Source organism: Chiloscyllium plagiosum, unplaced genomic scaffold (assembly GCF_037043375.1).
Source record: "Chiloscyllium plagiosum isolate Xiang-an unplaced genomic scaffold, Cpla_swu_hap1 HiC_scaffold_17, whole genome shotgun sequence".
Taxonomy (NCBI): Eukaryota; Metazoa; Chordata; class Chondrichthyes; order Orectolobiformes; family Hemiscylliidae; genus Chiloscyllium; species Chiloscyllium plagiosum.
Window position 1 is genome coordinate 68,923,647 of NW_028270155.1, and position 13,634 is coordinate 68,937,280.

General features: G+C 40.9%; 1 protein-coding gene across 1 annotated transcript in view; it reads left to right on the forward strand.

Annotated features, from left to right (window-relative positions):
* The window catches only part of ogfod1 (2-oxoglutarate and iron-dependent oxygenase domain containing 1), a 34,641-nt gene that overhangs the window by 4,676 nt on the left and 16,331 nt on the right, over window positions 1–13,634 (forward strand). Inside the window, exons 5-6 of the mRNA XM_043707306.2 lie at window positions 4,004–4,120; window positions 6,436–6,527. Of these exons, the coding sequence (XP_043563241.2) occupies window positions 4,004–4,120; window positions 6,436–6,527 (209 nt within the window). The remainder of the gene's footprint in view (window positions 1–4,003; window positions 4,121–6,435; window positions 6,528–13,634) is intronic.

Here is a 13,634-nt window from a genome sequence, read left to right on the forward strand (position 1 = left end):
TCTCTGTATTTGCAGCACAGTAAAATTAAAATCTTCAAAGATCTTCAAAATTGAGTCCAATACTTCCTAACCTGTCTTAGAGTCATAGAGTTGTACAGCATAGAACCAGACCCATCAGACGAATTCGGCCATGCTAACCAAATATCCTAAATAGTTCCATTTGCTAGCATTTGGCCATATCCTTCCAAACCCTTCCGATTCATTGATTGATCCAGATGCCTTTGAAATGTTGTTATCGTACCAGTCTCCACCACTTCCTCGAGCTTCCCGTTCCATACACACCCAGCCTCTGCATGAACAAGTTGCCCAACAGTTCCTTTTAAACCTTTTCATCTCATTTTAAACATATGCCATCAGGTTTTGCACTCCCCTTCCCAAGGAAAAAGACCTCAACTGTTCACCCTGTCCGTGCTTTTCCTGGTTTTATAATTTTTGAATAACCAATCCCATCTTTGCAAATAATCAATTTCACACACCAGCTTGTACCTTCAACAAAAGACTTCATGATTTGTTAACATTGTAACTTTAAGTAGGGGAAAATTAAAGATTGAAATAATCCAATTTGTCTATGCTATAAGCTGAAAAGCCTTAGGTTTTAGTCCCATTCACACAAAGGACAAACAAACATAGTTAAGGGGCAAATAAAATCAAATAAGGAAACTGACCAGATTCCATAAGTTGTTTCTTTGATGCATTGTTCCATGAGCATAGATGTTGTTTTCTTGGTTCATTTTCTGAAGATGCCAGTCATGGTTAGCTTTTCAGTTCACTCAGATAAAGGCAGTAATTCTTTAAACTTAGTTTTCTATCCTCTGAGCTTCCAGCAACTGCTCAAGGGAGGTGAGACAGCGAGCTTTAAAATCCTCAGGCAGTACCATCAACAATCAGATTCCTTTTCACAGGAAAACCAAAAGTCCAGAACCCAGTCCAAACTCTGACCACTCCCTGACTGACTGAATCTTCCACGAGGTCCCAGATACCTTCAATATTTGCCATCTGCTTGAACGTAAGGTCTTTTCCAGACTTGGTGGAACCAATCGCCAGGTATTGACCTTGTTAAAACCAACTTCTGCTTTCTGTTTAAGCATAATAGTGTTCCCTGGTAAAGATGCATCTGCAGAACCTTCTGATCAGGAACCAACCTGCAATTAGCTTCCAGGTTTAGCCTCACAAATGAACAAAAGCTTGATTTGTCTGTTTTAATTTTAATGCAAGCTGTGATCCCACAGTCTAAAGTCATCTTCAGCTCACAGTTCTCAGCTCCAAGCCAAAATTGCTAAAAGAATAAACATTAGGTAATTAAAATCTCAGAAGAGTTCTAACAGTATGTATGCAAGATTATTATGCATATGGTATCACAAAGGCACGGTTTCATTGCACTCTGCTATATCGTGTGTGACGTTTAATTTGCATTTTATTGAAACAGGAACATTACATAAATGGTATAAGGTTGAAGATACATGCAATTTCTCTCTGTGTCCAATCCCCATCCAGATTATTGGAAGATTCTTTGCTTCTTCATTCAAAGGAGGTGTGAACAATTCCATCCAGCACCAATGTCCTTTACCTTACTGAGGTCATTGTCACTGTGAACAATTTTTCCTTTAACTTGTCTCATTTCTCCAAGTTAAAGATGTGGCTGTTGGTACCTGCATAAGTCCCAGTTATGCCTATCTCTTTGGCATATACGGAACGCTCCTTGCTCCAGTCCCACTCTTGTCTTTTTCCAGTACATCAATTACATCAAAAGTGCTGCCTGCTTCTGTCATTTGGAACTGGGAAAATTTAATCAAATTTTGCTTCCAATATCCATCCTTTTCTGATCTTCACTTTGTCCATCTGTGACTCTTTCCTTCCCTTCCTTGATTTCTCTAATTCCATTTCTCAGGATAGGCTGGTCACCAATAGCCAGTACAAGCCTACTGATTCCCACAGTTAACTTGACTACACTTCCTCTCACACTGCTTCTGCTAAGGATCATATTTCATTCTCCCAGTTTCTCCAATTTTGTTGAATTTGTACGGCTGATATATTCCACAGGGATGCCTCTGACAAAATGCTTTTTTCTTCAACTCAGGATTTCCTGCCACTTTGGTTGTTGTGGCCATCAGCCTTTTCCCATTCCACACACTTCTACCCTCATCCCTTGGCCTCCCTTCTTGAACAATGATAATTTTTTTGTCTTCACTTTCCAACCCACCAGCTTTTACGTTCAACTGATCATCTTCTTCCAACAGGATGCTCTAAACAAACACCTCTTACCATCCCCTTCCCTGTCAGGATTTTACAGGGACCACATCCTCCATGACACCTGATCCAACCTTCCTTTGTTCCGAACACTCCCTGTCACCATCCTGATGCATTTGGAGAAGGTATAAGTCCTTTACAACTCACTGTCCAAACACATCATCTAGGTTATGTGTTATTTAGGTCATAAAGACTTGTAATTCTTTAATTTATCTACTGTATTCATTGCTCACAATGTGGTCCTTGCAAATTGACAATACTAAACATAGATTATGCTACCACTTTGTGGAATACCTCTGCTGTGTCTGTAAGAATGACCACCATATTTTAGCCACTTGCCATTTCAATGTACCATCTTGCTAGTATGCTAACATTTCCAATCTTGGCTTGATGCAATGCTATAGCAAAGCCCTATTCAAGTTAGAAGGACAGCGCCCCATTTTCTGTTGGGTACTTTTGTTGTTGCTTGAGTGAAAATAGCTGATCAGGACAGTGTGAGTGTTCTCTGTTTTGTTGTCCACTAAACTCAGAACATGGATGTATTTGATTTTGTGTTAGAGGATGGACTTTTTCGATCATGCAACACTGTTTAATTACACACTGGAATATGGGAAGGAATATATTGGAGCGAAATCAATTCTTATAACCTAAGTACCAAGAAATGAATGCTGCCAAATAAGCTGAGCTGATGTTTATTTTTGTTGGAGTAGGAACACTCTGATTTCCTGTGAAGGCTGACTTGGAAGCATTTTGCACACACCAGCTGTGAGTGCTAACCCATGTTATTAGTGTTTTGCACAAAATGCTCTTTCTCATATGAAACAGGATGTGAAATTAAGGTTAAGTCATCATTGCCCCACCTGATCATAGGCTGCTCCCTCATTAAAGGGCGGTAACTGACAGTGATTTATCCTGAGAGTTCCCGTACTCTCTGAAAGTGGAGTCACAGGTAGACAGGGCAGTGAAGAAGGGTTTTGGCACACTGGCCTTCGTCAGTCAGGGCATTGAGTATAGAAGTGGGGAAGTTATGTTGCAGTTATATAGAATGTTGATGAGGCCGCACTTGGAGTATTATATTCAGTTTTGGTTAACTTGTTATAGGAAGGATGTTATTAAACTGGAAAGATTGCAGAAGAAATTTACAACGCTGTTACTTGATCTCAGTGGTGGAGTTACAGGGAGCGGTTGGACAAGCGAGGACATATTTCTTTAGAGTGTAGGAGAATCGGCGGGTTTAGCGGGGTGGTGTCCTTATTGAGGGGTATAAGATCATGAGAGGCTTGGATAGGGTGAATACACTCAGTCTTTTTCCCAGGGTTGGGGAATCAAGGGCAATAGTTTAATGTTTGAGGGGAAAGAATAAAAGGGAACCTGAGGGGCAACGTTTTTACACACAGGCTGGTACACATATGGAATGAGTTGCCAGCGGAAGTGGAGGAGGGGGGTACATTAATAGGCATGTGGACAAATACATGGATAGAATATGATTAGAAGGATATAGGCCAAGTGCAGGGAAATGGGGTTAACGTGGGACAGACATTTTGGTCGGCATGGACCAAGTTTATGCCAAATGGCCTGTCTCCATGTTGTAGGACTTTATGACTCTCTGCCTCAGGTGATGGGAGAGTTAACAAAGAGGATTCTTCGTGGTAAGCTCAACTGGTGTGGGAATTTGAATCCATGCTGATTGTGTCACTATTAATCTGAAAATGAAATGCTTAAACCGTGCTGAAATTTAAAACTGATGCATTTACAGATGTGTTGCTGTGTCACGATGATGAATTAGAAGGGCGGAGAATAGCATTCATCCTGTATCTTGTTCCTGAATGGGGAAAATGCGATGGTGGAAATTTGGACCTTTATGGTGCAGATGGTGAGTAGTATTAAATAAATATAACTGAATGTTCCAAGTTTAACACTGACCCAGTAATGTCTCCATCCCAGAAATATTTAACTGACTGCCATCATAATTCTGGGTTTCAGTTTTGTGTTGAACTTAACAGCAATTGTTGAGATTTGTAAGTTCATGGATATCCCTGGCCTGGATGCTTGGTATTACCATTGTGTTATCACAATGCAGCCATGCAAATGTTAGTACTATGCGTTAATACTATTGGTAGTATTCGGAGTCTTTATGGATACTGAGGTTATAGCAGGGTAAATGGACCTGACAGGACTTGGTTGAGCTTCTAATGCAATTCAGAATTAAAGGCTCAGGTGTTCTCGTGACCAGAGAGTTACAGGAAACAGCGTAGATTGAGATGCGCATTTGAACCATACAGAATCCCAGATGCAGCAGAATTGTCGAGGAAATCAAAGAATCTGATTGGCAACTAGCCACGAAACGACATGACCAGCTATCCTTAGTAGCCACACACGCAGATGACAAGCAACATGAATTCGACTGGGACAACACTACTCTTATAGGACAAGCCAAACAAGAACAGCCAGGGAATTCCTAGAGGCATGGCTCTCATCCACAGATTTAATCAATAAGCACATCGACCTGGACCCAATATACCGACCACTGCAACGGAAAGCTGGAACTGACAACCGGAAGCGGCAGATTCAAACCACTATAAATGCCGGAGGAAAAATCACAGAAGTGCTTCACAGGAGGCTCCTAAGCACTGAGGATGTCACCTAGACAGGGGACGAAATGTCTGCAACACAAATTCCCAGCTCGGCAAACAGACCACAACAACGAGCACCCGAGCTACAAATCTTCTCACAAACTTTGAATCTGATTGGCAATTACCCTGCTGAAAATCCCTGAAAACGTTTTAACATTAGAGAATTTGTTGGGTTCTAAATCAATTAAAATAATTGCCTGAGAAAAGTTAGAGAATTAAGACTTATTCTAACTCCCCTGATAATTGATTCCCTGACTCATTACTCAACAGCCTCCCCTCCAGCCCCAACCCCAGCCAACATCAGGGCAAGCACCCCTGACCTGAAAGCTTAGAACCTGAGCCCCAACCGGCCTGAAGTCTCGAACCTGACATCCTCTGCCACCAACCTGACTTACCCAATACCTTTTGGCTGGGTTGCACCTCCAGGACCTGATCGGAAGCCCTTGGACCTGGCACCGACTTCTAACTGCTAGCCTGATAACCCTGGAATCAACAGCCCCTCCCTGTACTGTCAGTATCACAGGACCTGACCCCCAGCATCTGCCTGTGATGACTGCTGGGATCTGAACCTCCTATCCGCTTCAGATGTCACCCTCTCCTCCCCCACCATTGGACCAAGCACCTCTCACCTCTGGTCTGACCTATCCTCCTGTCACTCCCCTCTTTTCTTCATCCACCCCTTAATCCTGGCACCACCACCACTAACACCAAACCAACCTAAGCATTCCATCACTTGCTTGGTACCCTACCTGTTTACCGACTGCCGTCTTACTGTCATGCCTGCCCTATAGACTCACTCTTCACAGCAGTTGTCTAAGTGGCTGGACATTAAATGCAGAATACGGTGCACGAACAGTTGCAGTTGGAGCATGGCTTTTACAAGGGTACACTTTGCTCATAGATTAATGGAATTCTGGCCAGATGGGAGGCGTCTGCCCAGAAATTTCCAGCTCAGAAACCATCTAAACATATTGAAGTCAAATCCAATCAGGCATGGAAGTGTTTTGGACTCTGGGTGGAATATCTGCATCAATATGACCAGAATTAAATGGAGAAAATGCAAAATTTTGTTTTATGTAAACTGGTGAATCACATACAATGTGTCCAGAATGTCACTGCCTGTATTCAAGGTGTTATGTCAGAAACCTCTTTTTTTTTTTTGTATGTCGTTCTGGCCTTCTACCACTAACCGAGGGGAGATTTCAAAGACTAAGTTTTAATCGTTTGAATGTGGAATGATTGAAAATCTAAATTAGAATTACGTCCAATCATCTGAAATCCAACTCAGTTCTGAGGTTGAAAATTTCTCGCATCAGATACAGATATGGATGATGCATAGATTGATTTGTCTTTATTTCGCTTGCAGTCTCAAATTCAACATTAGGACAGAATTGGAGGTAGTGTGGGGCAGAAGTTTGCGTTTCATGACTCTAATAAGAGCTGAACACACAATTGCAGCACAGTTTATAAATAGCAAATGAATAAAATTAGCCTGCATTTATGACTCAGAATTTTAGCCTTACAATCATCCAACTGAATTTATTGTCTTTTACAGATCACTATCAGCCTCAGCAGATTGTCAAATCTCTAACTCCTTCATGGAACACATTAGTTTTCTTTGAGGTTTCCCCTGTGTCTCACCATCAGGTACAGATCCAACGATGTTTCAGATCATCCAAGTGATGACCATTTGTGATCAAACTGTGCATAATAATATGGAAATTATTTGGTTCTTTCTTCCAGTTACATTGACGGGATGGTTCTGCAAAGTGTTTTGGATTTATTATGCTTCTTGAATGCCTGTAACATTATGAAAGTGGGTTTCCCAATATGAATCCCTTTGCGAGAAGAATGGGGATAAAAGAATGCTAGGGAATTCATGAAGCAGTCAGTGCATAGGAAGAGGCACATGCTTTGCATGCAGTGATTGTGTAGAACTGACTACGTAACTTCTAGGTCCATAGACAGCCAGAATAGAGTTATACTCGATGCTGCACCAGTTAAATGTGTCAAATTGCCTGTGGTTAATTGTTCCCTTGGATGCTTTTACTCATTCAAGACAAGTTGCAATTCTCATCTGCAGAAGTGTGCCCTTCTCACTGCTACCCCCTTTTTGTCGGACTTATACTTCACTGCCCATTAAATAGAGTTGAATGTCCAAAATCGGGCTCAGTGGAACTTGTTCACTCAGTAAATAAAAGTTTAAGATTTGGTTTGATCTGTGCCCTTATGGATAGAACTAGGTAAACATTGCAGCACCAAAAGGCCTGTTCAGCCCATAGTATATTTACCAGCTGAATGAACTGGCCATCCATTTTAATCCCTTTTTCCAGCACATGGTCCATAGCCTTGTAGGTTACAGTGCTTCATGTGCAGATTGAATTTCCTTTTAAATGAGGTTTTCCACCCAACTATTGGAACTGGATAGCAAATTCCAATACTTGTTATCAAAATATTTTTCCTAATGTGCATGCTCATCCTTCTAACAGTCACTTTAGATCTGTGCTCTCTGATGGATAAACAGGTCTTTCTTGTCTTTGTTATCAAAACCCCTTATTATTTTGTACACCTCATTTTAAATAGCCCTCAGCTTCCTCTGTTTTAAAGGAAATAATGCTTGCTAATCCAATCTTCTTTTTATAAATGCAAATCCTGGCAACATTTTTGTAAATTTCCACTATGCTGTCAACAGAGCAATTATATTCTTACTGTAAGCACTGTCCAGAAATCTCCAGCTGTGGCTTAACCGGTGTCTTAAATAGTTCCAGCATTATATCCCTGCTTTTGTATTCAGTACCTCCTGCAATAAAGGAAACCACTCCTTATGCTTTCTTTACCACCTTATCTACCTGTCCTGCCACTTCAGGGGATCTGTTAACATCCACTCCAAGATCTTTCCCTTCCTCTACCCCTCTTGATGCCATCCCATATATTTCCTTGCTTTGTTTTCCCCCACCAAATGCATAAACTCATAGCTCTTCGGATAATTTGCCGTATTTCCAACCACTCGACCAAACTGTTGATATCATCCTGTAGCGGACAGTCATCCTCTTCACTGCCTGGCAAATTATTATGTTGAGTGCAATTTTCTCAGTCGTGGTTCCCATCTTTAAATCCATCATTAACAAATGCCACAAACAGCAATACTGAACTCTATGGAACACCATTGGAAATCCTTTGCCATTCCTAATCCATCTGTTAATCGTTGATTTCTACCACTGAGTCAATTTCAGATCCATTTCACCACATTCCCCTGTATCCCATGAAATTGAATTTTTCTGAACAGTCTGCCATTTAGGACCTTGTCAAATATCATACTAAGGTTCATATTGATGACATTTGCTGCACTACCCTCATCCTTCCTCCTTATGTCATCAAAAAATTCAATTAAATTAATAAGGCTTGACTTGCCCTAACATAACTGTGCTGACCACTTCTGAATAATATGTGCCTTTCCAAGTAACAGTCAGTCCTATCTCACGTGCACTCTAGTAATTTGCTCGTATCCAGGTCAGTAACTCACTTATAATTATTTGCTTATCCCTGAATAATAACAGAATTATATTCACAGACGTCCAATCCTCTGTTATCTTGCCTGTATCTAATGAAGTTTAGTAAATGAACTTCCAAGCATCTGGTATTTCTTCCCTGTTTCTTTTAACAGGCAAAGCTACTTTTCATCCTAGTAATTTGTACTATTGGGTTTCTGGTTTGTGATCAGTAATTTCCTGATTTTTAGGTGGTTCGAATCACCCCCAGGTCCTAGGTTCTGACTTTGGACTTATTTAGGGAATGTGAAATGAAGAAGGCAGTAGACAGGTGTTTCAGGGCAAAAGAATCCCTATTTAGCTCCAAACAGATAAGTATAATATGAGAAATAAAAAGTCAAATGCGATAAAACAGTGAAATTGACACAGTTATACAGAGTACAGTAATTACATTCACCATCAAGTTAAACAGAGGTTAAAACACTCTTCAGTTTTAATCACAGACACTTTCTTCAGGTTTCCTATACTTGGGGTCCATTCACTGCCTGCCTTCCCCTCCCTGCTGGCTAGATTAGAAACCTTGTGTCTTGAGAGTTTTACCTCACCATTGGGGAAAACACAGTGTTGAAGTACGTCCAGTTGCTGAGGTTCTTGCCATTGGTTCTCTTGGCTTGGAACAGGCCTGTGTCTGGCAGCTCTTGTTTGGTTAGTGCTTGGTTGGCTGGATAGTGCTTGGTTGGCCCTCTCAGATGCCCTTTGTTGCGATGGTGCTCTTGGTTTGGCCTCCTGACTTAGCTTCTTGGTGGTTCTTGGTTCCGAAGCTACTTGTTGGGGCTGGAAGCTTTGGGGAAACTGTTTCTGTAGGAGCTTGATGTTGGAAAAAGCTCTCTCTCCCACATCAGGGCTAGCAGTTTATACAGACTGCGTGCCCCCTTATTTCCCCTCAAATCTGTGTTGCCATTATGTTTATGATGTTCCCTTTTGGGGTCAATTGGCTTCCTGATTATGAAGAGTAGGTGTGAATGTATTTTGATTAAGTGGAATATCTGGTATCACTGTGCATGAGTGTTGGTTGAAGGTGATCTGCTAAAGCCCCATTCAGTCTGGGTTGGATGAAGTTAAGTCAAAAAGTGTGGCGCTGGAAAAGCACAGCCGGTCAGGCAGCTCCCACTCCACTTTGCTCCCTCACAGGGTCACTGTCTCTGTGACTCCCAGGTATGAGTAATTCTGGAGCACCCACGACTTTGTTCCCTCATGGGGTCACTGATACGATGCTGTCTGGCTGTGCTTTTCCAGCGCCACACTTTTTGACTCAGATCTCCAGCATCTGCAGTCCTCACTTTCTCCTGGACGAGGTTTAGGTCTGGTTGATTGTTCTTTTAGAGAGAGTGTGTGTGAATTGGATTTTCGGGTTTAACAATGGTTCCAGACTTCTCTCTGTACCTTGTGCATTTTCCTGAGCCCAGCCCAGCTGCCAACCTTGTTCTTTTTCTTTTAAAAGTTATTTGGAAAGTCCAGGATTTTGGAATAGTATTTCAGAATATGGAGATTTTTTGCTGAATCCAACATTACCTTGCTGGAATTTCTGCACAATCCTTCTCTTTTGTGAAGACAGGATCAAAATACTCACTAAAAACCATGCCCACATCTTCTGTCTACACACAAAAGTTACCACGTGCATTTCTGATCAGCACAACTTTTTCCTTTGCCATCCTCTCCTCTAAATGTGCCAATAAAGCACCTTTGGATCTTCCTTAATTTTACAGGCTAATATTTTTTCTGTATCCTTTCTTTCCTTTCTAATTTCTTTTTTCACTTTATCCCATTCTTTTCGTTATCATCTAACTTTCCTAAAGTATTACTTTTTGTTTGAGATTGACATATGCTCTACTTTTCTGCATTATTTTACCCTGCATGCTTCTGGATAACCAGGGGCATTTAGATTTGTTGGTGCCACTTTTGTTTTGTGGGCACATGTTTACATTGTGGCTGGAGGTTCTGACTTTTGAATACTGCCCACTGATTTGCCACCAACTTTCTTTTAAGTAGTTGTAACCTGTCCACGTTTTGAGATCATCTCTCAGCTCTGTGAAGTTTGCCTACCTCCAATTTCGAAATTTTATTCCTCATCTAATTTGCCCCTTTTTGTAATGATGCTAAATCTAAGTGTATTATGATTACAACTCCATAATTGTCAGCCACGACAACTTCATTCACCTGCCCGACTTTATTTCCTAAGACTTATTCTAGAATTAGAACATATTCATTGGGATATTTTTTTGGTGGTTAAGAAAGTTATCTTGAATGTAGTTCAAGATTTGTGTACCCTGTGCCCATTACATTGTTTGAATCCCAATTGTTGGTTGGATCATTGAAATCCCCAACTATATTACCATATTGTTTTTGCACTCAGCAACTTGCTGAAAAAATTGCTTCTCTAACTCTCTCCCATGATTTGAGGGTCCTATCTAGGTGCATACCAAGTAGTTTGGGTGCCCTTATTTTGTTTCTGAGCTCAAACCATTTGGCCTCATTTCAAGCTTCAATTAGTATATTATCCTTCATCATAACTGAGGGATTTATTCTTTAACTGATAATGCCCCACCTTCGGCTTTTTAAATCCCTTTCATTGTCCTTGCTGAATACTCGCTATGTAGGGATGTTGAGCTGCCACTTCTGCCCTCTTTAAGCAAAAAGTTTGTTACATCAGCGATATATGCCATCAGATTATTGGTTTGATTTAATACACTCTTCTATTTAGATATTGTTATAACGCAGAGGTCACACCCGTCTACTAATTAAAACTAAAACACCTAGAGAAGTTTACCTCGCTTTGTAATCTGTTAAAAGTGTGAGTGAAAGAAAAAACCTCTTTCCACAGTTTCCAGAAAAAAATAACAATTTATTTTCCTAACTCTAACGGTGAATACTAAGCAAAGACTATTGACAAATCCAAGCCCCTTTTTCTTCACTAATCACTATCTTACCCTGCTCTGTGAAAATGCTGCTCCAATACCACAATTATTAAAGATTAAATCAACTTAATCTCTCAAAGTTATTATAATCTCTAAAGCTGTCTTCCTTCCAGTCTTCCATTTTTGCTGTCTTCTTCCTCGGTTGTCCTCTTACTTTTTACTGCTTTTACTGGAAAACGTATCTTTGAGAGACAGTGCCTTCTGAGGCATTTCTTTTTTGAGAGCCCTTTCAGATGACATGTGCTCTCATGTTCGATGGCAGTTCCTCTGGCCAATTTTTCAACTGCCCTCGTTTTTATGCCCTGATTACACCTGAAATTCTTATAGTCTGATTGGGTTCAGGCTGTCAACATCATCAGATTTTAAATTCGATTGGCTTTGAAGGACTGAGTGTTTGGTTTAAATCAGTTGGTCAGATTTGAATTTTTGTCAAAACCACAACTTAGCTATCCATTTAACAGCCAATTGTTATCTATTATTTCTCCCAGCTGTTCTGTATATTGGCAGTGTTTCCTGTACCTTAAACTCAAAAAAGCACTTTGTCTTAAAGTGACCATACACTCTTTCGATGTGGTAATAATACTGTCATTTTTATGTGCGGCACGTTTTAACCTGTTTCCTTGCATTTCAGAGTCACTCCCATGCCTACCTCCCATTCCTTGCTTTGAGTTTGCCCCCCTGTCCGATGTCTATGCCCGATGGGACATGAAATTACTGCTTTGGAGGTCATGTTTTTCAAACTCCTATCGAGCTCCCTGGAATCTTCTTTCAGAACTTCATCCCTATTCCTACCCAAGTTATTGGTACCAATGTGGATTACCCTATCCCAGAAGAATGTCCTGCAACCACTTTGTATCATACTTTACCTTGGCCATAAAAAGACAATGTACTGTCCTCAAGTCATGTCAAATGCCACAGAAACATCTGTCTGCTCTGCAGAATATGCAATCCCCTCTCTCTATTCACTCCCACTTTTTTTTCCCTCAACATGTCCCCGCTTGCTTGGTACATCTGAGCCACTTGTGGTCCCACCAATTCAGCTGTGGCTGCATGCTCCTGAGGTACCAATACCCTCACCAGTGTCCAAAATGATATACAGAAAAATGGACTTGGAGGAATCCTTGACTGTCTGCATGGATCTCTGAAATCACATCCTGGTCACCCATTCCCTGCTGTTTGACACTTCTAAACTGTGGTGTTACCACCTCCTAAACATGCTATCCATACCGGCATCTGCTTGTGGATGTGCAGTAAAGACTTGAACTATCGCTCATGTAAGAGCGACCTTCACGGTGGCAGTAACAGCATGGAGCTGACGCTGTTTGTTCAAGCAAATTGAACGGTTTATTGCGAGCAGTTACCAGTAAATGCAGGGAGAGGAGTTCCAGGTGGACACGCAGGAATACTGGATCCACACTAATTCATGAGCACGAGTTACAGATTTTTATATACAGAAATAAACAACTTGTCTAGCAATCGTCAGCAGTTTGTCTCCACCTCCCTTTCTAGTGTGGTCACTCCTAAGGGCACATCATGTGTTCTTATTTTAGTTTGGTTTCATCAGAATTTTATCAAATAATCAGCTGTTTATTTTGTCAGCTACTTCTGTCCTATTGTCCTGTCTATTCATGTCAGCCAGCTACCTAATGGTAGGACACATTGTCTAACTGAAATATCACGGAGCTGTTGGCCATTTCAACATAGTCAGTAGACTACATTGTTCTATCTGAATAAACCTTGCTTAAGCATTCTCAGTCAACTACTTCATATCTAGTCTCCTATACTTGTGTGTGTGTGCGCGCCTGTGGGAGATTCTTGCCTTTCACTCAAGTTCCAAAACTTGGTGCTGAAGCTTGTGCAGCCTGCAAATGTGTTCATCTGAAACACATGATGTGTCTATGACTTTGCATTATATTGCTGGATGTATAGTCGGCCGACTAAAATGATTTGCCATCTGTCAAATTTTTAAAAAACATTTATTATGATGGACAATGTTTAAAAATCACACAACATCAGCTTGTAATCCGATAGATTTATTGCTTCCAAACAAACCTGTTGCACAATAACCTGGCATTGTGATTTTTAACTTTGTTCACCCCAGTCCAACACCGGCACCTCATCATAGCTATTATGATGGATGTAGTAGAAAACTTACCGTCACTCACCAATCATTTTCATCTCCCACGCCAAAGTAAGTGTCATTTACAGAGGGTGGAAACAGTAGAATAAGGAAGAATATTTCCTCCCTTCACTGAAGTCGAATTTAACTCACTGTATTTCTATTTTACTCT